At 41.3% G+C, this 27048-nt stretch overlaps 1 protein-coding gene across 1 annotated transcript in view; it reads left to right on the top strand.

Moving 5' to 3' along the window:
• The first annotated feature begins 8998 nt into the window (after positions 1 to 8998).
• The window catches only part of rims2a (regulating synaptic membrane exocytosis 2a), a 1205442-nt gene continuing 1187392 nt past the window's right edge, over positions 8999 to 27048 (top strand). The window contains exon 1 of the mRNA XM_078540066.1: positions 8999 to 9572. Coding sequence (XP_078396192.1) covers positions 9313 to 9572 — 260 coding nt within the window. The 5' untranslated portion in view covers positions 8999 to 9312. The remainder of the gene's footprint in view (positions 9573 to 27048) is intronic.

Raw genomic sequence — 27048 nt, forward strand, 5'->3', positions numbered from 1 at the left:
TGACTCTTCATCAGAACTAAAGAAAATTAGAAATGAAGTGAAATATAAGCTGTTGGGGCAGGGGCAGGGGACAGGTAGAGCTGGATAGAGGGCCACTGATAGGTGGAGGCAAAGAAGAGATTATCAAAGATGTCATAGACAAAAGGACAAAGGGGTGTTGACGGTGGTGATATTAGCTAAAGGATGTGCTAATGGGGTAGAAAGCAGGTCGAGCAAGTGACAGATAGCCCTAGTAGGGGTGGGGTGGGGGGAAGGGATCGAAATATGCTAAAAGGTGGAGATAAAACAATGGATGGAAATAAAGCTTTTTAAAAAATAGAATAGGTGGGAAAAGAAAAATATATTAAAAAACTATAGGCTGAATTTTGCCATCGGCAAGCAGGGGGCGAGGCCCCCAACGTCATCCTGCCCCATTTAAATTTTCAGGAAGGCGGGGGCACAGCCAAATCAGCTGCGGGCCCGCCGACCTGTCAATGGCCAATTGAGGCCATTGACAGGATAATTAAAACAATTAAAGGACCTGCCCATCCAACCTTAAGGTTGGCGGGCAGGCCAGGAGCCCCGGCGGGCTTCTGAAGAAACATGAAACCTCATCCACTGGCGGGATGAGGTTTCATGTAGGGTTTAAAAAACTTTAATAAAGTTTTAGTGAAATTAATTAACATGTCCCATCTCGTGTGACATTGTCACATGAAACGGAAAAGTTAAGGATTTTTTTATTTTTCTATGTTTAATGTTTGAACAACTTTCAGCGATCTCCCTGAGGCAGCACTTAGCCTCAGGGAGATGTGCGCTCTTTAGTGCGCATGCGCAAAAGAGCGCACTCTCGCATTTGGGGAAGCCCCCCCCCCACTGCCAACAGAGGAAGCGCATAGTCTTAATTGGCCCGCCCACTTAAAATGGCGGCGGGGCCCGCTTCTCCGGCGGGGATTGGCTCCCCGCCGCTGGAGAGCGGATCAGGCCCGCCCACCCACCAGGCAGAAAATTCTGCCCTATATAAATCATTAGAAAAACGGGGGATAGGAAAGGAGGTGGGGATGGAGGAGAGAGTTCATGATCTGAAGTTGTTGAACTCAATGTTAAGTCCGGAAGGCTGTAAAGTGCCTAATCGGAAGATGAGGTGCTGTTCCTTCAGTTTGCATTGAGCTTCACTTGAACACTGCAGCAGGCCAAGGACGGACATGTGGGCATGAGAGCAGGGTAATGTGTTGAAATGGCAAATGATAGGGAGGTCTGCGTCATGCTTGCGGACAGACTGAAAGTGTTCCACAAAGCGGTCACCTAGTCTGGGTTTGGTCTCTCCAGTGTAGGGGAGACCGCATTGGGAATGCAGTAGACTAAATTAAGGGAAGAAAGGAGTGTTTGGGCCCTTGGGCGGTGAGGAGGGGGAAAGTAAAGGAGTAGGTGTTGCATCTTCTGCGGTTGCATAAGAAGGTGCTGTGGGAGGGGGTTGAGGTGTAGGGGGTGATGGAGGAATGGACCAGGGTGTCCCGGAGGGAACAGTCCCTACAGAATGCCGACAGGGGGGTTGAAAGGAAGATGTGTTTGGTGATGGCATCATGCTGGAGTTGGTGGAAATAGCAGAGGATGATCCTTTGAATGCGGAGGCTGGTGGGGTGATAAGTGAGGACTAGGGGGACCCTATCATGTTTCTGGGAGGGAGAGGAAGGTGTGAGGGCAGATGTGCGGGAGATGGGCCGTACACAGTTGAGGGCCCTGTCAACCACCATGGGTGGAAAACCTCAGTTAAGGAAGAAGGAAGACATGTCAGAAGAACTGTTTTGGAAAGTGGCATCATCAGAACAGATGCGACGGAGGAGAAGGAACTGAGAGAATGGGATGGAATCCTTACAGGAAGCAGGGTGTGAGGAGCTGTAGTCGAGGTAGCTGTGGGAGTCGGTAGGCTTGTAATGAATATTCGTGGACAGTCTATCACCAGAAAGTTGTTGTTGTTTTTGTTTTTGTTTCAGATTTCCAGCATCTGCAGTATTTTGCTTTTATCCTCTGGTTATTGACATTCCTGCTGGTGGAAACAGGTTCCCCCTAACTACTTTCAACATGCCTAATTTTTTTAACACCTCTATTAAATCTCCCCTTAACCCCTTTTCACTAAGAACAACAATCCCAGCTTCCCTCGTATCCATACATGACTAAAGTACCTCATCATTGTCACTTGCATCCACTCAGAAATAAATTGCAGAATTGCACATTTCATTGTACATTAAGAAGGCAAACTTGGAAGCTACCTGCCAAATGGATTGTTGCACTGAAATGTTGGAATTACTTGAGATGGTAATAATGCACTTTGATTGACTTTTCTCCTGAGTTAAGTCAGGCATTTAGCATTTCTTAAATTTACTGCACCATTTCACTGATATCAGATGCATAACTATTATTAGGACACCAATATTTGAGCTGGTATTAATGAACTTGGATTTACGTAAAAACAAAGATACATCAGCAAGATGTTATAAAGAGATTTACAGAGTATAATCTACAGCATTGATATCAACCCTTGTTAGGTTTAACAACAACTTTCATTTGTGCCTCACCTTTAACAGAGTAAAACATTCCATAGTGCTTCACAGGAGCATTATCAAACAAAATTTGATACCAAGCCGCATAAGGATTATATTAGAAGAGATGACCAACAGCTTGATCAAAGGAGTAGGTTTGATGAGAGAGAGGTAGAAAGACAGAGAGCTTTAGAGGGAATTCCAGAGCTTATGGTTTTAACAGCTGAAGGAAAAGGCATCAATAGCAGAAGAATAAGAATTGGGAATGTGCAAGAGGCCAGAATTGGAGGTGCACAGCGATCGCATAGGTTTTGAAGGGCTAAAGGATATTACAGAGACAGGAGAGGCAAGGATATGAAAGGATTCAAAAACCAGGGTTAGAGTTCTAAAATCAAACATCGCCTGACTGGAAGCAAATGTAGGTCAGTGTGCACTGGGTTAATGGGTGAATAGGGCTTGGCATTTTAGGAATTGTGTATTGGTAATGGAGTGGAAATGTGATCAAAATATCTTCTTAGGATCAAATATGGCACCAAAGTTGCAAATGCTCTGGTTTAGCTTCAGACAGCCGCAGACCTTTTCGTTTCTTTGAGAGACACGTTTAGAAATGACAAACTCCTTCATTGTCCTCACATTTTTTCACAATTGTTTAAGTCAGATATTCTAAAACAGAAGTTTGAAAGGATGGTTCAAAATAGCTTAAGCAAAATTCACCAACGTTCAGAAAATATTAATCTGTACATTTGATTAATTTTGTCAGCCTACTTTTTAGGTTGATCTTGATAAACAAATATGAATTGGCTCCATAAATCTGAATTCTGATCTAGTAGAGAAGATGTAAGGTTCCCATTTGAATTAAACATATCTATTTTCTCGATCAAAAAAAATATATTTAGTAGCTGGGATTTAGCCTTGTTGAGGATCTTATTACATTTATATATGGTGAAAATACTTCTGTTTTGTAGTTATGTGCTTCAAACTGATATGGGCACAGCAGACAGGTTTAATTGATTTGCAGAGAGTAGAATTGATAACTTCTATTGCCGAACCTCCCTGTCTACAATATGTCAGTTAAGATTCTATTTTTTTCCAGTATAAATCTAACAGCATTCTAAATAATTTCAAAAGAAATGAAAAAGTATGGGTTCTTAAACTTACAAAACAATCTTGAAAGTTGACTACATTAACTCTTCTGTGTTTCTCTTAGTGCTCAGAATTATTACTTGAAAACTGCATACACAATCAACGGAACACTGGTTTACATACCAAGCAAATCCTTCAGAAAAGCAAATTTACTGATTTAGAGCAAACAGTTCCCTGCCACTATTCAGTTAACTTTCCCTTCTCAGAAAATTGTACAATATTTACACTAAGGTGAAGTCTGTTGTGTCGCCTATCTCAGTATTTTCTCCTTTTATGTAATTTCCTATATTTTTTAATCAGGTTGTGCATGTCACTTCTCAGACATCAAGAACTAGGTAGATGCTGAAGGTCTGTAAAATTACAGCTGCATTCACCTAGGGTTAAAATGTAAAAAGTGTTGTTAGCAAATGCTGAAAAAAGACATTTAGAGTAGGATTGCAAAGCTTGTGCCAAGTGAAAGTTATTTGCATTGTTAAGCTTAATTTGCAAGCAATACTGTAATCTACTTTTGTTGTACATAAATCTCAGACAATATTGAATGATTTCCTCAACTAAATATAACTAACCAATGGAAAAACGTGCATCAGAAAATTAAAATGCCTAAGTTGACATTATTGTCGCTAGAATTGTTAATATTCAGATTCTACCACCAATAATTTACTTGGTCAAAAAAATTATAGTTAAATGCAAATGGAGGAGCTTCATCTTACTTTGTCAGAACAAGTATTTAAAACAAACGGTAACTAAGTATTTATATTTATGTGATCCCTGACTTGGTTTCCAAGGAAGGACAATTAATTATCCAGAGAGAGATTAAAGGAACGTGAGATCTATTTCATCAGATAGTCTGTTCCCTATGATTTCAAAATATTGTTAAAATCTACAGTTAAAATGTAGCTGGAAGGGAAGGTGATCAATTCTTAATCATAGAGTTGAATTAAAATCAGCAAAAACACAATTTGAAATGTGGTAGTTAAGATATCGTGCGGACATAATATTCTCTACTGGTTTAGAGACTAAGAACATTCAAATTTTGCTTTTGCAGGGCATCAAATGGTATTTGCCATTAGTTAGACTTGCCCTTGCTCATTGAAGCTTTTAATTTTTTTGCATGGCAAGTTGCTGAAGGGGTGAACTGATAAGTGCGAGATGCCGTTTTCGCCACAGTGATGATAGGGGTGCCACAAACTCGGACAGCAACTTTTCAACAACTCGCCTTTAACTGCGCTCCTGCCCTAGGCCTAAAGTTGCTGCGCCATTTGCATATTAATAACGGGAAACACCATTAGCCTCAAGGGTATTTCGAGAGCAAAGTCAAGTCCCATTGTGTGGCAGTGCAGCAAGCCATACAAACCTGGAGTTTCAAAGCTCCGTATCTAGTCTGTGTAGAGATTACTGATCTCAGCTAGGTGCCAGTACAGGTATCAACACCTCCGAGGCCAGGTTCGGGACGGTGGAAGCGATGCAAAAAATTATTTGCCGGTTAACAAACAGCTAGCCTTGCTGGAAAGTGTGCACGTGTTTATGTCAGATGATGCCATACTCCGGTTTAGCTGTGACATTCCCCTTTCAACCATTCCCTGTCTGCCTGGTCTAAGTGGCCCGCCCAAGTTCAGACGCGTGTAGACTGGCCTTTTCAGCAAATGAGTAGAGTTGCCGATTCGTCTGGCACTTTATCTTAACATGAGCCACTACTGTCAGGAGAGAGTGCAGAAAGGGAATTAGGATAAACATAAAGCTCGTGTATATGCAACGATCCTGAAAAGTGTGGGGTGAGGGGTGGGGTCAGGGGGCGCCTCCTTCGAATTACCCTTTGAAAATTGTATATTCAATTGCTGTAATTAAGTAATTCTGAGACTAGTGTAACATTGCATAACATGCAATGATAATTATGAAGTATTATTGCTAAAGCTTAGCTAATGATGTGCACACATCTTATAATGGCATAGCGCCCGTTGAGAGGCGCCTGGTTAACTTCAGATTTCTGAATTACAGAAACTTATGTTTTTCATATATGTCCTTTCCTCTCGCGAATGCTCCTGACTTTTAAGCATTTGCGAATATAACCTGTCAGACATGAAGGATTTTCACCGGGCTAATTTTACTTGTCAAACTACTCTTCCAATTTCTAATGTGCAGTATTGTAAAGCTGGGCTTTTGCTGCTGGAATGGGTTGTTTTCTCTCAGCAACTCACATTCAATATGGCGAAGTGCTACGATAGCTCTGATAACGATATGGTTCCAAGGTATTTAGACTGTACACAGGAAATGCGTGTACAGATCAATTTACAATGTTTTATGGGCTGGAATACAGATTCTGTCTACCTCAGAAACCCATTAATTTTTACACCTGGATACACTCAGATATCAGGATTTGTACATGTTAACTGTTAGACTTCGCACAATTAATACAAGATTATTAATTGACATTTCCTCATGGACTAAAGGTGGTTTTCTTAAAGGATAACTTCGATGTTTATGTATTGTTGACAGGATCTTGGTTGGGACATTGCGTCGAAACCCTCGGAGAATGCAGAAAGTAACGATCTTTTTTGACATTTTACAGCACTTGCACCATATGTTTAAAACAGAAACTACTGGAAATACACAGTAAATAAAGGCACAGAGAAGATAGAACGATAGAATGCTGCAGACTTGTATTCTTGTCTTTTCTTCATATTTCCAGCATTTGCAGTTTTGTCATATTTCATCACATTCCTGCATTGTAGATGGTAGGAAGGCTTTCGAGAGTCATGAGGTGAGTTACCCAGTGCAAAACACTCATCTTCAGGCCTGCGCTTGTACCTACAGTATTTATGTGGCTGGTCCAGTTGAGTTTGTGATCAAAACTCACCGTCGCCCCCCACCCACCAACCCAGGATGTTGATGGTGGGGGATTTGACAATAGTAATATTCTGAATATCAAGAAGAAGGTTGTTGAATTTTCTCTCAGGAGGTGGTCATTGTCTGGCGTGAATGTTACTTGCTACTTATCAGCCTAAATGTTGTCCAGATATTGCTGCATGCAGGCACAGATTACTTCATTATCTGAGGAGTGGGTAATGGAACTGAACACTGTGCACTTATCAGTGAACATCTGCAGTTGCTTATAATGGAGGGAAAGTTATTGATGAAGCAACTAAAGATGATGGGCCTAAGACACTGCCTGGAGTGAAGTTCTGGGGCTAAGATGTTTGGCTTCCAACAAGCACAACCATCTTGCTTTGGTATGACTCCAGTCAGTGCACAGGTTTCCCCCTGACCTCATTGACTTCAATTTCAATTAGAGCTCCTTGATGCCACATTTGGTCAAATGCTGCTTTGATGCCAAGGGCAGTCAATCTAACCTTGCTTCTGCAATTCAGCTCTTTTGCTCATATTTGGACCAAAGCTGTAATGAAATCTGGAGTGAAGTGTTCCTGGTAGAACACAAACTAGGTATCTGTGAGCAGGTTATTAGTGAGTAAGTGCTGCTTGACAGCACTCAACCACCCCTTCCATCACTTTGCTGATGATGGAGGGTTGGCTGATGGTGCAGTTATTGACTGGATTTAATTTGTTCTGCTTTTTATGGACAGGACATGGTTGGGAAATGTTCCACTCTGGTTGATTCTAGTGTCCTAGCTCTACTGGAATAGCTTGTAGAGGCACGGCTAGTTCTGGAGCATAAGTTTTCAATAAATCCAAATGAAAATAAGTGCTTGTCGTGTATAGCCAACTTCTGAGTCTTTTGATAGCTCTGTTAATTTAATATATTACTGGATATTCATTATAATCCATAGGGTTTTATTAAGGGTTTTGTTCCATAAAGCCCTTCGGAAACTCCTTGAGCTTTTGCACACCTTTATACGCTGCCTTCCTAACATGGAAGTTATCGGCAACTTGTGCAGGCCAGCATAATTTATTCCAGCACAATTACAATAAACACACACACAACACTGCAGACGCTGGAAATCTGAAATAAAAGCAGAAAATGCTGGAGATACTCAACAGGGTTGGCAGCATCTGTCAAGGCAGAAAAAGAGTTAAAATTTCAGGTCAGTGACCTTTCATCTGAATTCATTTCAGACCATCTCTGAAGTCGAGAGGAAATAATTGTATACTGGCCTGACAACATTTGAGCACTTAATGCTCATCCTTCCTTGTCTGTGCTGTCAGCTCTTTTACATTAGCCCTGAATAAAAATATACCAAGTTGACGATTGTTACTATGCAGCTAATGTTTTGTTATTTTTTTTTTCTTTTTCATAGCCGTTTATCCAAGTATGCACTCAGTCAAATAAATGTTCTTCGAGAAGCTGAAGATTCAGGCAGTTAAAAAGAATATTTAAAAAATTACCTGAAATAAAACCACACTGTGCTTGAGGGCAGTGCTTTGGTTGCTGTCCGAGGTCCTGTATTCGCATGCTCGTGCAATTTAAGCATGTCCCGGCAACAAGGGAATCCGGGGAATGTGACTTAAATATCCCCATTTTCAAAATGAAGAGCGTTTCTTTAAACAGATATAATTTTACTCTACCGTTGGATGGCAAATTTAAATTATTCCTGAAAATCCCACTGTTTAAATAAGTCAGATTCCACGTTACAAAGTGTGCGTGACTTTAAATTGGGCCCCTGAAATGTGGTTTAGTTTTGTTGGTGATTAAAAGTGTACAACGTGCTCAGCGTTTAACTTCGGCGGAAAATAAAAAGAAGTCATGTGTATAAAACGACCAAAAATAGCATTAATCCGTTACTACTGCAAAGTTAAATGCACCAAGTCTTCCCTCATAGCGAGCAAAGGTCTGAATCTTAATGATAATATGATGATTAATGCTTATGCACGGTGTAACTCAATAGTGTTTCCAGACAAAAAAAATGCATGCATGCAAACCGATTTTTAATAATGGCAAATAGAACCGACCTTAATTAAATCTCAGCACTATAGTTCCAAATGGAATTGGATTTCTGCCTCTTCTTGGGCCAGGCAGGATAGGAAACGTTGATGCGGAAGCTGAGCCGAAGCCAATTTGACAGCGCTCCAGATCCTGATCCATAATCCACTCCGGAGTTTGCAGGGAGTTCGCTGTCAATGAAAGCGCGCTCTCGCTCTCTCCTCACTCTTACAGTCAATATATCCTTTAAGCTGTGTATGCGTGTGTGTGTGGTGTCTGCTACGTGCTGGAATCAGACTCCGCCTCGTCTTTCCTTATAGGCCTTTTTGAAAAAAAAAAATTTGAACTTTTGAGGGTTTTTTTTTGGTTTGGTTTTATTTTTTTTCCCCTGCACAAGTGGAAAGGGGAGGCGATGGGCTGGGTGCAGGAATAAAGTGCTCGCTAATGATGTTAGTGATGGGTTAGCAGACAAGACAGAGAGAGAGAGAGAGAGCAAGAGAGACAAGAAGAGAAAATGCATCGCCGTTCCTAACTAATAGGGTTTTTTTTGCGGATTCCCCCCTCCCCCTTTCCTTTAAAGTGCATATGCATAAATGGAGAGAGAGAATTATGAAGCGAATTGCAGCGAGCGGTGGAAATAATTTCGATGTGACTGGAGCAGCCTTCTCCTCTGGTAGCTGCTGCCCGGGAGTATTACCAGGCCACCACACCATCTGCATCGGCTCCGCTTTCCTTGCCTCCTCGCTCTTGCAATTGTTTTAGATTCGATTCTCACTGAAGATGTCGGCTCCGCTCGGGCCTCGGGGCCCGCGTCAGCCCGGCCCTGTCCCTCCTCACCCTCATCCATCTCTCCTTGCTTCGGCGGCTCCTCCTCCTCCTCCTCCAGCCGCCGCCGCCGCTGCTGCTTCTCCCGCGCCCGCTGCCGCCGACATGTCCGACATGCCGGACCTCAGCCACCTCACCGAGGAGGAGAGGAAGATCATCCTGGCCGTCATGGACAGGCAACGCCAGGAGGAAGAGAAGGAACAGTCCATGCTCAGGTAAGAAGATGGGGAAAATATTAATAATTGTGTTTCGTCAGAATAATCCCAATTGCCAAGAGAGAAAAAAAAAACCCGAATGCAAATTAAAGAAAGAGAAATAAAAAAATGCAAACAAAACACACCCAAAGTCACACATGCAAAGATTTTGTTTTAAAATGATAACATTTGGCCTAGAAGCCGTGGGCTGGGTTTTCTTCCGCCATCTTCCGCCTGAAATTTCAGCCAAAAGGCTCCGCTCTGAGTTTTGAGTTGTAGCAATATTTTTAAATGATTAAATGCAAGTAGACCTGAGCAGAGTTTAGGTCTTCGAGTGTCTGTTTTGTGCGTTTGTATGGAAATGTCTTTGGAAATGAAGTGATTGCAATAATGTCAGCCTTCTCCCGTGGTCTCTCTCTTCCCACCCCCCCGCTCCCCGCAAAGCCCTGGCTCTCGACCCAGCACCGAGCTCAGCCCGGAGCGATTCGTGCTGCGAGCGGTATCCAGTGAAAGTTGCCAAACTGGCAGCAGCGGCTGGTGACAGGCAGGCCTCGGATGACGGGGGCTTCAGCACCATCACAGCAGCGGACAGCGCCCAGCAACTTCGAGCCAGACTCGACTTAATCAACCACAGGAGATGCCTGAAAGCTGAGCCACAGCTACAGTCAGACTCAGAGGCAGATCTTTAGACGCGACCCTAACCAGAAACAGAGCAAAAAAAACAGAAACTGAGCAACACTCAGCACAACCCTGCCCAGAGAGAGAGAGAGAGGGAGAGAGAGATGAAGAGAGCAATGGCGAACTAAAGGCCACAGAGTATAGTCAGTCAGTCATGTGCATTGCAAGGTGTGTGGGGTGGGTGGGTGGAATTTGCGGAATGGTATCAAAAGTTATTTAACCATTTATCAAGGTAAACGTTTTTATTTCTGATCATTTCATTTTGTAAACGGAACCTCAAAAAAAATTAGAAATTAAAGTCACCTGCAGCAGCTGAAGGTGGTTGAAAGGTGTTGGTAACATACTCTGCTGTAGTGTTGCAGTGGTTATGCATTTTTAAATTAGATCATTTACTCCAAAATGCTACTATCTGCCTACTAGTTATTCAGTCTCTTAATACATTTACAATTGCTCTGATATTCATATCATTTTTATCTCTTCACTGTGATAAGAGAGGATTGCTTGCTAATGTAATGTTTCTTTCAAAATTAAATTGATGGGTCCAGTGTCTTCTTTAATTATTTAGATTATGGATTCATAGAATGCTGGAAGAATATGAAGTATTAGTTACCTGAAGGGGAGTCTGCCTCTGTTCAGTTTCATGGCTTTTTAATAGCAGTTTGTTGTTTGTTCATTGTATGACGTTCTTCTGTTTGGATTGCAGGATGATATTGAAAGTTGTACAATGAGTGTATCTTATCCAGAGTTCTGAAGTCATATTAACTTCCTGTGTTGTGTAAGGTGGGGTCAGAGTTTTAAGAATGTGATAAAGTTTTAAGTTGGGGGCTTATATCTGAGTGTATGAACATTTTCCATCTTAACACTAAGAAAAAATCATTTTAAACCAGGCATTTTGACCTTTTCTCAAAAGCATATCAAACTGATGGTTGTCTCCGTATTTGGAATTTAGATTTTCTTATGTTACATGTGCTATACATTAGTAGAATGCAATATAGGTCTGATATTTGACAAGTCATCAAATATGAAGAAAACAAAAGACCATATATAGTTTTTGCTATCCTGGACATAGTATATTTTAAACTGTGATATAGGCTTGTGAAGGTGACAAGGTTATCCAAAAGCTTGCAGTTTCAATGTACTTTAATGTGTGAAAGAGAAAAAAAATGGACAAATACATCCAGGTCTCTGTGCATGTGTTGAGAAAAACCTTCCAATATGGTCAGGTAAAACTGACACGAGACCTATTGATGGGAACTAGTGTTATAATGGAGCAGTCACATAGACATAACTACCCTAACTGACGCTGCAGTGGGGAATTTTACAACATTTTATGCCTCATTTTTCCCTTTAAAAATGTTCATGCTTATATATAAGCCCATAATGGAAGTCATGCTTATGAAAATGCACTGGTTGAGCAATGTTCAGCTTATTAACTGTTGAGCACCACAGGCAGGTTGACTTATTGGATCAACTTCATGAGTGGTCTGTTTGTCATTCTCCACTACTCCAGGGTTTTGTGAGCTGCTTATAATCCACAATACATATTGTAAAAATGCATTAAAATAAATACACATTTTTTATGTACTGATTCTGAGTATGCATGTGTGCATATTGCTTTGGTATTCTAAATACTGTATTTTTTTTTGAGGCCATATGATCTGGAAGCTGATTGCAATAGGCTGCATCTTAATTACTGGTGTTTGAGAAATTCAAACTAGAGAACAACAGCTAAGTCCTCTACTCAGATTGAGAAAAAAAACTGGCAGATAAGCGGTTCAACTATGTAAGGATAATGATTTTATTCATCTGTTTCCATTTATATTAATTGTTTTTGTTCCAATTAGTACCCTTGGCTAAGATGCACTGACACATGAATAAGCTGAGGGCCTGATAGAATATAATGTGAAGGCTTTGACGTAGTTTGGGCAGAAGCCAATGGCATTTCTATACCTTACACAATGCACATAACTTTTCATACATGTGATACAAAATTTTGTATACTGACTGTTATTTCTAAGAAATCCAGTGGAAGATATATTTGATAACTTTGCAGTGATTGTCTCCAAGTTATTAACCATACAATGCAGAAATTTTGATGAATCAATGATATGAAAGTCATTTGGTTTTGCCATCTGCCATTTGCCACTTCCTGCCGTTGCAAAAAAAACCTCAACAAAATAACCCTGCAAGCTTTAATTTATATATTAAAAAGAGAAAAAAGATACATGAGGGTGACTTCAAGGCTGTAATTTCATCCCTGGGTTTAGATGGCTATTATAAACTGCTCATGCCTTATTCTCATAGGTTATACTGTCACCTGAACCACTTGATGAGATTACTGCCTTGTAATCACTCTAGGTATCTATTATTCTGTATATCGTTTTTGCCAATAATGTTACTTCCTTTGCCCATATAAAACCTATCTTAATGGTCTTGATCCATTTTCTGATTCATTGAGGGTTATGGCTGTCATATTTCACATATCCTGCTATATCCATTTACAGAATAACAATATCACAAAAGTCAAAAAACAGTGATAATATAAAGAACCTTAAGTTGGAAGGGAGGAAAATCAGCCCAATTTCTCAAAGCTTTCCACAGTATGCAGGTGGAATTCTCACTTTTTTGTATTTTTCTTTCTCTCTTTCTATTCTATCTGTATTTTTCCTTTCACTTCTCATTTCTTGAAGGAATTGACACCTTGCCTTTTATCTTGTCCAACTAGCCTTTCTTCAAGTTTGGCAATTAGTGGTGGAGGAATTAGATAAAAGGGAAAAGGCCAGCAAATCAGAAGTTCTGGAATGGGACATAAATATAATTACAGATACAAATAAATATTTATGCTCAAAATTGCTTTATTATGGAAGAAATGGGAATCACAAGGAAGCCAGTGGCAGTTCTGTAAGTAGAATGTTTCTTTGGAATTATGGCTAATATTAAATCTTGAATATAGAATTTATAAATTAATGTAGATTTAACACAGATCTTTCTTTGTCACTATTTTTGTAAATTGGTCCCAGTTATGGTTTTAACTTTATAGCTCAGTGAGGTTATCCAATGATTAGCTGAGTCATGAAGACTGGGAAGTTGAACATTAGTCAGAGTTCCCACTCCAGATTGCTACCCAACATCCTCTACTTGAAGTGCACATAGTGATTATCTGGTGATGACAGGATTGCAGTATGTTCTGATGCATGTGGTTCAATAGTTGCTCAGGTCTTTTGCCAAAGCCCACGTATCCATATTGAATACTTGGATCCTCACTAGAGGAGGGAAGCATTGAAACTTAAAAAAATCACTGAACAATGAACAGGGAGCTGGATGGTGCAATGGGTTAGGACACCCACATCTGAATCATGGGGCTGGATTTGATGTGGGGGGCTGGTTCGGGGGGGGGGGGGGGGGGGGAGGCGGTGGGGTGATCTGGTCACATTTATCCCACCCCCCCACACCCTGAAGGAAAGTTGGTCCTGAACAGACCAACCTTTACAAAGCCTTCCCTGCAGCAATAACACACTGGGGCCAGGCTAAACAGTCCGAGGGTTGGACTTGTGCCCTCAGTGGACAGGCAGTCCTGCCCTTGTGAGCTGCCGAACAATCAGATTGGCTTGCAGCTATTGCAATCCCAGCAGTGCCTGAACTCAGTAGTGGTTACTGCCGGGGTTGCAAGGAGGGCCCCAGAAGATCATGGTGAGTGTGGAGGGATCAGGGAACATAGGGAGGGAGGGGACCTGGGTTTTGAAGGGGAGGCAGAGAGGAACAAATGAAGGTCTGGCCTCTTGAGAGGAGTGCCCCTGATGCGCACAGCACCCCCAAAATGATGAGCCCCTCCTTTCCTGCCTTTTCAAAGATGCTGTTTCAAAAATGGCCTTTACACTCTGGCCAGCCTGTCACTGCCCAGTGTTTCATGGCAGTGGAGGTGGATTGAGGCCCTTAATTAAGCCAGTTAAAGGCCTCAGTAGGCCTTTACCCAGCCCCTGTATTATGGAAATAAAAGCAAAAAACTGCGGATGCTGGAAATCCGAAACAAAAATGTATTATGGGAACAGGTTAGGGTCGATGGGAAGGAGGTGGGCTGGGTACCTGACATATTTTCCAAAACCCGCCTGGCAGGGGCCGTAAACTCCAGCCCATGGAAATGTTTGGGGCATAGATGGATGAGCTTTAAGTTTCCTCCCTTTGAGAGCTGTAAAGATCTTAGAAGGCATGAATTCACAAGCCAAAACTTATCAGAATGGCTGGAATTTTCTGTGAAAATAATAGTGAGGTTAACAGTGCTCACTGTTACTTATGTGCAAATTGGACAATAACGTCTGCTGACTACATGTGTGCAATTAGACGAGGAAATCCACAAGTTGCTGTCTGAGATGCCCACTCCTCCAGATGATTCCTCACATGGACTAAACTTGCCAGAAAAAAAGGGCTTGTTCATTCCTGTGTACGTACCCTTTTAACAGAGTAGTTAGCCTTAATTACCATGAAACATCTTCATTGGCACTGAAAATTATTTTTTACAAGTGTGGAACCTCATTTCTTCAGGTTTTAATTATTCTTGGAGATTTTAAAAAATAAAACAATTTAAATAAAACATTTTTAACTTTTTAATGTCTTGTTACTTCTCTCTTAATCCAGCCTGTCTCTTTATTTTGTTTTCTGCACCTGATTTGATGTTTAATTTAATATTCAAACTTAAACTTCCTGGTTCAGACTCTGCACTGTTTATTATCGATTCATCAATCTGGTTGGGGAAACACATAGGGGACAATTTTCACATCAGCGTACAGGGTGGGCCTGGCATGCCGACGCATAAAATGATGTGTGGTGACGTTGGGCATGTGGCCTGAGGCAGCTCCGTGCGTCATTCAGATCTTTCGTTCGGCTGGCATGTGCCAGAGGCGGCTGTGCACCTGCCGAACTGTCAAAGGCCTGTTAAGGCCATCAGGGTACCAATTTAGATAATTAACAGGGCTGCCCGTCCAACCTTAAGGTTGATGGGCAGGCGAAGAGCCCATGCGGCCTTCGCATTTTTCAGGAAATCCCATCCACGGGCAGGATGAGGTTTCCTGAAGGTTTAATAAAATCTATAAATATTTTTTGAACAATTCATAAACATGTCCCAGCTCATGTGACACTGTCGCATGAGGGGACATGTCTAAATAATTTTTATTTTTCTTTATTTTAAGATTTCAATATGAACTTAATCTCCCTGAGGCAGCTCCATGCCTCAGGGATATCGCACAAAAGAGCGCAGGCCCTGACTCTCCCTCCTTCCCCCACCCACACAGGTAGCGCTGAGCGCTTCCGGCCATCCGTCATGCTGGGCGGGCCTTAATTGGCCCACCCACATAAAATGGCAGCGTGGAGTCGATCGTGGGTGGTGATTGGCTCCGCATCTGCTCGCGCCCGCTCCTGACCGGCCTGCCTGACATGGGAAAAATTCTTCCCATAGTGGCTTGCCATGTTCACATAGGTCCCAGGTGCCCTGTAGAGGGTGCTGCACTTCTGGACGATTGGCTGAGAGGAACTTCCAGTACAAAAGCCCATAGAAAGTCTATGTGCAATTCTAACACTGCTCATTTACCACTCAGCATATTCTGGCCCAATGTGACATTAATTAGCAGCCCTCACTTAGAGAAGCCATAAAAATACCAAGGACTATAGTTTAGGCCTGTCCTTTAGATGTAGTTCTCAAATATTCTTGACCTGTGTCTGCTAGGACCTGGGCATGTTTGTTGCAGCATTAGGTGCTCAAAGTAGAAAAGCGTTCCCTCACCAACACTGACATGCTTCATCATAACAAGCACCAAATTGACCAAAAATAAAAGTAAACAATTAAATTATCAATTTTTATACCCGATTCCTTGCAACTTACTGTAGTTTTCTTAAATTAAAAGTATTTTTATTGCATTATGAAGTGCTTATGGCATGTTTTTGTGAAAATAAAGGTAAGATTTAGTTCTGCTTTTGATATTTGACCTGGGTGTACTTGATATGGACATTTAGTGCCATAAGTGAGGTGGAAAATGTTCTGTTTATCTCACTTCATTTAATACAAAATTTCACCAAACATATTATGACTGTCCAAATTCATTTCATGTAGGACTCTCATAATCATCAGGGGTGGGGAAGTAAATCTAGAAAATCTACCGGTCTAAACAATATTCAAATCTGGGACCAAGATGAAAAAGGAAAATGTTCCAATACATGAATTATCCACTCAGTCAATAACAATTTTTTGTCTTTCTCTTAAGTTTTTAAAATGTGACTGAGTTTCATAGTAATTGAGCGCACATTTTTGGAGCTAGCAATTTAGTAAAAGTAAGCCATCAGGTATTGCTGGCTGTATTCTTGTGCTATATGAACTATGAGATGAATAGCGTAGTTTATTTTCCATAAAGTAGCAGTTTTCAGTTTGTGTTCTTTTAATAAAGACTATTATTGTTTTAAAAAGTATAGTGTTAACTTTGGTACTCTCAACTTTGGTACTGTCAGCAATCTTGTTATTCAATTACATATGTTAACTGCGGTTCTTCACTCAGTTGGAAATGGTAACTACGTCAGACCTGTTTCCTTCAATGATGTGAGCATTGCTCAAAGAAAAATATTCAACAAATTTACAGAAAAGAGTTAGAAATCAAAACTAACTTATGTTAAAATCCATTTCAACACTTTGTGACAGACACTACATCTCTGTCTCTAGTTGCCCCTTTATTTTTTAATGTTGCTGACGAGACTTTTCTGCGGTTTGCTTAGGATCATTTTTTGGCTTATGGTCAACATACAACTCTGGTAATGCCATTGCCTACTTACCATCTTCTGATAGGCACCCAAGGGGTTCTGAAAGAGATGAGTTTTTATGTTGTGTTTGTTATCGTTTTACCTTTAAATAATATAAGTCTGTTGTTTAAATAACAACTTACAAATTCATACCATCACACAACATAGAAGGAAGCCATTCAGGTAATTGAGGTTGAAAGCTTTGAAAGAACTATCCAATATAAGGCCCACTTTTCTGCTTTTTAAACATAGCTCTGCATTTTTCTTCTTCAAGCATTTATCCAACTTATCCAATCTTGAAAGTTGCGATTGAATCTGCTACATTACTCTTTCAGGCACTGCATACCAACTTCCTGTGTGAAATATATTCTTTTCATTTCTTCATGGGTTCTTTTTCCAATCTGAGCCTTTTGGTTATTGACCTGCCTGCAGTTTCCTGGAGGCAGTTTCTCCTTATTTACTCTCACCAAAACTTCTCATAACTTTGAACATCTCTATCAAATCGCCTTTTCATCTTTTCTGGTTGAAGGAGAACAATCCCAGCTTCTTAGTCTCTTCATGTACTGCCTGGCTCAAACTACAATTCTTTTACCTTGGAGAGACAATAATGTGCCTGCATGCCCGCTTGTCTGCACAGAGCTCCTCTTCTAATGGTTAAGATATAAATGTAGAGAGAATCTAGTCAGGAGTGTCTCTGTTCTCTAAGCATCTGAATCTGTTTTTAAACCTGGTCTGACAGTACATTCCAAGTGGGGTCACACCAATGTCTTGTGAGTTCTAGGAGGATTTACTTCATTTTCTCTGGAGTCAGACCCAGGTCTTGTCTCTGGATTTGTCCTGCATTCAGTCGGGGATAGTCTTGTGGGTGATGACTATCCAGCTCACTTCTACACTTTATTTGGAGGGGGAGACGGTGATGTAGTGGTAATATCACTGGACTAGTAATCCAGAGGCCCAGGCTAACGTTCTGCAGACATGGATTCCAATCCCACCACAGCAGCTGGTGGGATTTAAATTCAATTAATAAATCTGGAATATAAAACTAGTCTCAGTAATGGTGACCATGACAACACCATCAATTGTTGTAAAAACCCATCTGGTTCACTAATGTCCTTTAGGGAAAGAAATCTCTTATCCTTACCCAGTCTGGCCTACACATGACTCCAGACCCACAGCAATGTGGCTGACTCTTAACTGGCCTCTGAAATGGCCTAGCACGCCACTCAGTTCAGGGCACTTAGGGATGGGCAACAAATGCTGGCCTTGCCAGCAATACCCATATCCCATCAAAGAGTAAAAAAAATGCAGCTTTATATTTTTTTTGGTGATCAAACAAAAGCAAAATATATTATGGAGACATGGTTTTTCCAGGAAAAGTAACATAAATAACATTATTAAATACCCTCCATTATAATTTTGGGGCTCTCCAAATTTAAGAGGGAACTTTCCCTGTTGCTGTGAATGCTGCAATAGTTCTTTTGCCAAAGCATTATTTTATTCCTTCTACGCAACAAGTGAATGTCACAATGATGATGCTCACAATTCAGGCAAATAGGCTGTGGAGTCAGAATCAGAAATAAAGGCAAATAGAGGGAGACTGAAACGGGGCAACACAAGAGAAGGGAAAAATAGAGAAAAAAGGTAGAGGAAAGAGGGAAAAGGCACAAAAAAAGCAAAGGACAATAAGACCAAATAAGAATGAGAAAGAAAAGGAATGTGAAGAACTGCTTTAGGTATGGGGTGAGACCTGAATCTTATACCTAAGATTTTCTTGATGCTAACACCTGCGATCAACCTCCTAGTGGCATGTTTATAGGAATTATACCAGATGTGTTGAAAGAGAAACCATGGCCGGGATTTTGCCATGCACACTGACGTCAGCCGTGTTCGGTGCCGTGAGTGGACGATAAGGCGCGATTGGTTTCACAATGGCGTGAAACCAGGTTGCAATCGCCCGCTCTGCCCACTGATGGCGGGCCGCGTTTCCGGCCATCGGACGTCAGCAACCTCATTGTAATACATCAACATGTCATTATTAGGTCATCCTACTGGACTCATCCCGCCTCCGCTGGATTGGCGGGAAAACCCGCTGACGTGTTTCACAACAGCATATAAGCGACGTGCACCTGATGGCTGCACTTCACTCGGGACTTCAAGGTTTGTTTGCCTACCTTGCTTTGGTCAGCACTCATAGTCATCAGCGTGTATGCTTCACATACAGCACTACATCACTTTTAGGGGGCTCACGGGCAGGTCTCTACCTTCCAGATCAGCCATTTGTGGGTGGCTTTTCAATGGCTGCAGGGCAAGGTCTTGCATGGGGAAGTGGGAGAAGTGACCAAAGGCAAGCGGCGAGGCTGCAGGACGAGAGCTATACTGGGGCAGTGAGGCATCCCAAGGTGTGTTTGGGGGGGCACATGTTGACTGTGCAAGTGGCCTCAAGATGGTGAGGACTGAGGGGGCAGTCTCCAGAGAATATGAGGCCAGATGGAGATGTGAGGGTATGTGTGTGAGAATGGGTGGTCTGTCCCTTGAGCTGGCAATGAATGAGATGCCAGTGAATGTGTGAAGGGCTTGAGTGTGTGAGTTTAGAGTGATGAGATGGTTGCCATACCCTGGCTGCACGGATGAGATCATTCATTCTCTATCTGCAATGGATGGCCAACCTCTTCTGTGCAGCACTGGCACTGATCACCACTACCACCGCCTGCCGTTCTGGATTGGTGATGCTGCTGCCTGTCCTGTGGCCAGAGCGGGAGTATAGGACATTACAGCAGGCCTCCACGGCATCCAAATGGCATTCCAGTGATGCATCATTAAACCTGGGGACTGCAGTCTTTTTGCCTTTTGAGGACATCATACGTGCAGTAGTCATTGGCTGGAAGCACAGAGATGTGTACTCGCAGCTGGACTTTAAATATGATACCTGGCATGATGAAGCGGCGAGGTGATGGCATGGAGGGGGTGAGTGAGAGCCAGCCCACCATGGAAACGACATGTTTTCCAGGAATGCATAAGTAATGTGACGGGTTTGGGTCGATATGACATGAAAACCCACCATCGCAGCTGGCGGTTAAAACATCATTTTACCCACCTGCTACCGCATTTAGTGCAAATCTGGGATGATTCCGCCCCATACCTTTTACTGTGAAGGAAGCCCTTATTATCCATTGTGTGGTCCTCTCGTTTTACTTATGAATAAACTAGGAGGTTGTGGCCTTAAAAAGTGGAGGTGACACATCCAAAGAGTCCAACAGAAATTTGCAGCATTAGCTACAGTAGAACAAGTGATTTGGTGTTTTCCCTAGATTTTCATTAGACAGAGTACAGTATATTAAATTCAATATATATGCCCAATCTGTGTGCATTATTATAAGTGTTGCATTTGAATTATGCATGCCTGGGGAGCAGTAGATTGCCAAGTTCTCTGTAAACAAACTAATTTTCTGTGTAATCATAATTATGCTTCATTAAGTTATATTTTGCATTAATTTGTAGTTAGATTAATAAAACACGATTACTACTAAATTACTTTAAGATAAAAATATGTATATAATAAAATACAATATGTATATAAATAAAATATGTATATAAGAAATAAAACTGAGTAATCAGTACTTTTTACCTTATTTTAATTACCTCATGAAGGGATGCAAATATTACACCTATTAAAAATGTTTCTTGACTATCCTATTTCCATTTTTGCTACAAGTACATTTTGCCTTCCAGTCCTTCTCAAACTAATGGCTGTACGCCCATTTAAGCATAGAGCATGTCACTCCGGGATTTGAACTCATATTGTAAAGTGACATTGTAGTGCAGTATTGAGGGTCTGCTGCATTGTTGAGGGTGCATTCCTTTGAATTTCCATTTGCTTGTTCAGGTGGGCATTAAAGATCCTGGACCAGAAAACCCGTTATCTCACTCCATTGTCATAACCGTGATGGAGCAGGACTTCTTTCCTTCTGGTGATCTTTGAGCCTGATCCTGTCAAATTGCCCCAGCTCAAGAGTTTGCATATTTTTGGAGGTTGCTGTGGCAGTATTGTTGCTGCTTGGATGCACACCGGATGGTGATGGTGAAGAACGGTAAGACAAATGTGGCACTAGCCAGCTGATTGTCACCAAAGTTAGAAAGCCCAGCTGGAAAATTTTGTTAAAGTTTGAAATTGCCTACTTTATGGATGGCCAACCCTACCCAGGGACGAGCCTACATGCCAACACCTGCAAGTTTGTTGGGGCTACTTGAGTCAGGTGTGCAGGAATGCCATCTTCGTTACTGATGTTGGGTGACAGCAATCCACCCCCAGCCCCCAGCCTCACAAGAGATATTGGAATTAATGTAGCTAGACCCTACCTCCATTTCTGCTGCTGTCGATCTTTTCCAGGCTGGGATGCTTCCAAAATTTACTCACATTTTAGGGCTCATTAAAACTTGGGCTTGGTCCCAAAAGACTTGAATTACTTAGGGCTAGAAATTCAGGCATACCCATTTTTGGGTGTGCAAGATACATTACCTGCCCTTGAATATGAGGCCTGAGGCAACCCAGATATTGAGCCTTGGGCCTCATTATAGCAGTCAACATGACATTTGAACATGCTGGGATAGAGCTGTGTAATATTGTGCTGCTGCTAGCTTCACAATAGACCTCAGGTCAGGGAGTAGAGGGGAGGGGGAGGTGGGGGTCAGGATTTGGGCAGGGTTTTGGGATATGTGTTTGGGAGAGGTGGGGGTGGGGCTGACAGGAGACAGATTTGGAAAAGGTGGTGTTGGAAAAGTAGGCTGAAGGGGAGGATTGGTAATCAGGGCAAGTGTAGGATAAATATTGGATAGAGAGGACAATAAATGCTTCTCTAGATACCACATTCCGTATTCCAAAAGACAATTCTTGTGCTCTCCCTGGGAGGTTCAGTTTCATTTAATGGAAACTGGTCCTTGCACAACCCTGGAGATTGATACAAAGAAACCATATTCTGGGAAAACAAGTATTGAGTAACACCATCCTATAGTGATCTTTTGTGGTTTAGGTAGGTGGAGATCACTATTGCTCCAGAAGCTCTTTGGGTTGTATGTAACCTATCGGCGGGATTTTCCGCACCTGCCCGCCACCGCGATTTTCTGGTCCCGCTGCAAGTCAATGGACTTCTGGCTGGGGCGCCGCCTCACCCACTCTGGGTCCCGCCCACAACGGGGCCAGAAAATTCTGTAGGAAAACTCTGTAGGGGAGCAGAAACCAGCAATGAAAATCTGCCAACATTGGATAAATTTTAGATGTCAGATTTTCAGCTAATATGTTATTATCTGAAACCTCCACTTGTACCAGTAACACAGCTTGGATAAAGTGGCAATCTTCCTCCATAAAACACTTTCACGACCATTCCAAGAGTGCTAGCTTGATTCTGATGTGGGTATGCTGGAGAGTTGTTGGGCTTGTTGACTAAAATAGATGGTCTCAATGGGGATGAAAATTGGTGATGATATGTTGGAGATATATGCATTCTAAGTTAAAAAGAGAGGAGGGGAGTGAGGATGGGGGTTTGGGGGGGTGGAGGGGGTGGGGGTGGCGTGGTGGGGGTCAGGGGGTGGGTGTTGAAAGCATGTCAAAAGTTGTTCCTTCACCGTTAATTGTGCTGTTCTTTCTTGCAACATGTCCATCTTCATTTGCCACTCCAGTTTAGTACTTCCCTGATCAACTAGCTTCTTTTTCTATAATTAGCTTTCATTTTTTTATTCCTTTATTTCATTTGTGCTCTTCATGCAGCTTTTAATTTGCCTTTGCATTTAACTTCCAAGTCGGTTCATTCATCTGACTTTCTACAACATGCAACTCCTTCATTTTCTTTCTTTAGCAGCATTGAATAATAAGTTGTTTTTGCTGTGTGAATACTGACTGAGCTCTCTTTTTTGGTTGTAAAATATTTGTCCGTCAGTGTTTGCTGTGGAAGCTATCATGCAGTGCCTGATAGACAGAAACTCTTGAAATTGTTCAGCTTTCCATCAAAATTTCATCTTAAAAGAGTTCCACTTACCTGTGGTGAATAACAAAAGTGGTTGACTTGGATTTTCCATTATCAATTATTCCATTCGTATTTTATGACAGATGTGTGCTTAATGACGCAGTAAAAAATACACTTAACACTGAGCAGTAAGCCAGAAACCATTTGTTAATAGATCAAATGATGAACAAACCTGGAAATGAACATAAAGTTTATTTTAATACATTTATTATTATGAGAGCCCTGATGCGTGCGTGCCTGTGTGTGTATACACACATATATAGTTATACAACTCAGTTGTTGGGAGGGATTGTGGATGACATCCTATTTGGACCAACATTTAATTACAATATAAATAATTAGGTAAGAGCTTTGGTGTGCATTTTAACTACAGTGCAGCCAGCTTTGAAAAATGGGATTGTACATCCTGTGACGTTATAAGTGCCAGCCTTGGAGACTAAAATAAACAATTACGTTTTTCTAACTTTAATCATTGGTAGTTTGAAAACTGAAGTAGTAAGGCTGGAAAAACTGTCACAGGCAGGCAAATGGGAAACCTGAATTGAGGTGAAGCCTGGAGTTGCTGTTACCATCAAGACTTTTTTTAACTCAGTTGCAGTATATTGTAATTACCTCATAAGTAAAATATCCTGAAAAAGCAACAGCAGAATTTGGTTCTAATGAGTGATTTTGACAGGTCCCTTAGTAATCACTGTACCTGAATAATTACCAAATCTGAAGCTGGCATGTAAAGTAGCACTGGGAGCAGGCATTTTAGCAACAGTTGATCTGAACCTTTGGCATTCTTTTAATAGTAACTTTTAAGATCCTCTTTGGAATTTAATTTAATGAAGTCGAATTTTTTCACATACATGTGGTGTATGGTCAGTTTGAGTGGATAGCTTGAGGAACTCCTTAGTACCTTAAACAACTGATTGGTAAACAGAAGTTGCAATGTTCAAAGCATCCATGAGAAAAAGCAAGACTTTCATTTGTACAGTGCTTTCTGAGCAATGAAGTACTTTTGGAAGAATAGTCACTGTTGTAATTCATACACCATCCACACTTCCTGCCATGACAAACATCACTGAAGGAACCTTAAAAGTTAAATGAATATCTAAGATGTACTTGAATTGGATTGTTCTACTGTATTTACTTTATCCCTCATTTTCTCGCTTCCCTCTCTGAAGATCTTATTCCTTGCTGACATCTGGCTCTCTGCATGCTGGCCAACTTCAAATATCCCACCTAAATGACCATTATTGATGTGTGAGCCTGGCCAGGGCACGCAGCCAATATATTTAACTGTGGAGGGCATCACTGCCTAGTCCAATTGTGTTCTCCCTCAGCGTCCACAAACATGCACGTTTCGGAAGAAATCATAAGATTGTGTTCAGGACTGGGAATCTTGGTTGAATTCTCCCCTACTTGAGAGTGTGTGAATTTAACTGTGGCACTTCATCTGATACCTTGGGTTGAAATTGAGTGAATCAATACATACCAGGGATTGAACCTATGACATTCCGATCCCATATGGCTTTGGGGAACACAAAGAATTTATTCTAAGCCATGATCAGCTGTTATGCGTTTTAGTAGTACTTCAGAGAACTGAATAATATTAGAACTGAGCTCTGATTGACAAGTAACTATACTCTGAATCTAATCACATCAATCATATCATATGACTCTTTACCCTATTAATGATGAGGAACCAAAATTCTTCTCATGATCATTGTTTGATCAAATATGTTACTCAATGAAATCATAGCTAGGGAATTGCTTCACACCAGTCTGAAACACTAGTATTTCAGTAAAAATCAAAGTTGGCACTTCCTGCATTAGTTATTTAAAACATTTGAATTCAAAATTTATTTATATAATAAGGCACACCCACAAAGAATGGCACTGGGAAAACATTACACCATAAGCAATGAGTTCAGATTCTGGCAGGAATTCAGCATCATAATACTTTATGTTACACCTGCAGTGGCAAATGCTGTTTGCATTCAGTCGGATAAAACCTCCTGTAACACCAGTACTTTTCTTTACTAGCGCTAACCATTTCCCATCCTATCAAAGTTTTCTGCTATTTCTGGATCCTTGCTCTGCCATGGGTCACCCACTCCACTGGTGTAGCAGTGTAGACGTCCCAGTTGCCCAACGAACTTGCAGTAGATCCCGTTCCATCCTATCTCATCCCATTTTGCAGGTACAGGGGCATTTATATACTCAGGGTGTTGCTGACCCCTCTAAAAATATATCAGCAGCATATATCCTGATGGTAGCCCAGAAAGTTGAAGCAGTGCAATTTCACTTTTAACTGGCACAGAAAGCCCGGGAAGAGCCTTTTGAAACACAGTGCAGATCAAAGCTGCAGCCCCAAAAGGAGTTGAACTTTCTGTGGAAGCTAATTTAACCCCATGGGGATACACTACCTGTTCCTGCCTTTGGTCCATCTGTCTCCCAAGTTGTACCTCTTGGCTGTGGGTGTCATTGCTGTCTACAGCTTCACAATCTCATGGCCTGTAAATGCCACATATTTTCCCACTTTGATCACGCTCTGATTGGTGTCTCATAGCCACGTACCGAGTGAGGTGGCAGCTGGCAGCAAAAGAAAGGCTTTCAAAAGCTTAAAGATGGTCCCTGCAGAAATAAAAATCAGGAGAGATGTGAAATAGGCTGCTGAATTGCATCACAAAGTTAAAATATACTACAGCATCTCTTGAAGTGAGTGAAAATAAAAGTTGGGACTTACTTAAAAAGCACTGCCAATTTGTTTTACAGTAGTCTAATGTAAATTTCTGTGTCAAAATGTATTAAGAATCAGCAGTTATTAAGAATGTACAAACGCTCCAGCAAAAGAAAATGCACAGGTCACAGTATCTGCAGGCTCTTAATTAACTTATATTGAGCTCACCCACCTAGTGCTTGCTGTGCTGTGCTCCCGGACTTACATTGGCTCTTGGTCCAGCCATGCCTTGATTTTAAAATTTGCATTCTTGCTTTTAAATGTCTCCATGCCCCGGCATCTCCCAACCTCTGTAATCCCCTCCAACTCTATAACTCACTGAGATCTCTGTACTCATCTAATTCTAGCCCCTTGTGCATCCCCGATGTTAATCACTCCACCATTGGAGGCAATGCCTTAAGCTGCCTAGGCCCTAGGCTCTGAAAGCCCCTCTCCAAACCTCTCCGCCTCTCTACCTCTCTCTCCTTCTTTAAGATGCTTCTTAAAATCTAGCTCTTTGACCAAGCTTTAGGTCTCCTCTCCCAAGAGCTCCTTATATAGCTTGGCATCACATTTGGTTTGATAATGCTCCTGTGAAGTGCCTTGTGCCTTTTTTCAAAACATGTTAAAGGCACTACATAAATGCAAGTTATTGTTAACATCAGTTAGACTTTGTTGTCTTAAAGAACACATGCCTATGCATTTTAACAGCAGCATCATGCACTCTGCTTAACATAACATAATGTTCCTATTCTAATAAAACAGTGCATCCTCTGACTGACTTACATGAGCAGCGCCATGGAACATGTACTAGTAATAAAATAAAAATGGTATGCATGCATGCATTTCCTGTTCTACACACTTAATGCATAACATTTCCTGTATCACCCCTCAAATTACACACCTCAGAATCACACTTGTGATATGCAGTCAATGTTACGTGTGTACTCGTGCAACTGATTGACTCAAATTTTGTATTCATAACATAGCAACAAATCAGAATGATCAGCAGGAAAATTACAAAGCAAAAAACAAGCAAAGCAACTAGAAGCCATAGGAAGGTACTAAGCATGTATGACAACAACAAATCAGGTGATCTCAATGAGGAAAGACTGTCAAAGAAGATGTTAGTTCAACCAAATTCCTTCAAAAATATTGTAAGGTTGGATCCTTCTAATGTTTCACAGTTGGTAAATTTATAGCATACTAAATTAAATGATTCTCAATAAAATCTTTATTTTTATCCATAAACTTGCCTGTGTGGTGTTGTAATTCTCTGGAAACATGTTGCAGAGGTTTACTTCTGTGTTACAAGCCT

The sequence above is a fragment of the Cetorhinus maximus genome, chromosome 4 (assembly GCF_964194155.1).
Source record: "Cetorhinus maximus chromosome 4, sCetMax3.hap1.1, whole genome shotgun sequence".
NCBI lineage: Eukaryota > Metazoa > Chordata > Chondrichthyes > Lamniformes > Cetorhinidae > Cetorhinus > Cetorhinus maximus.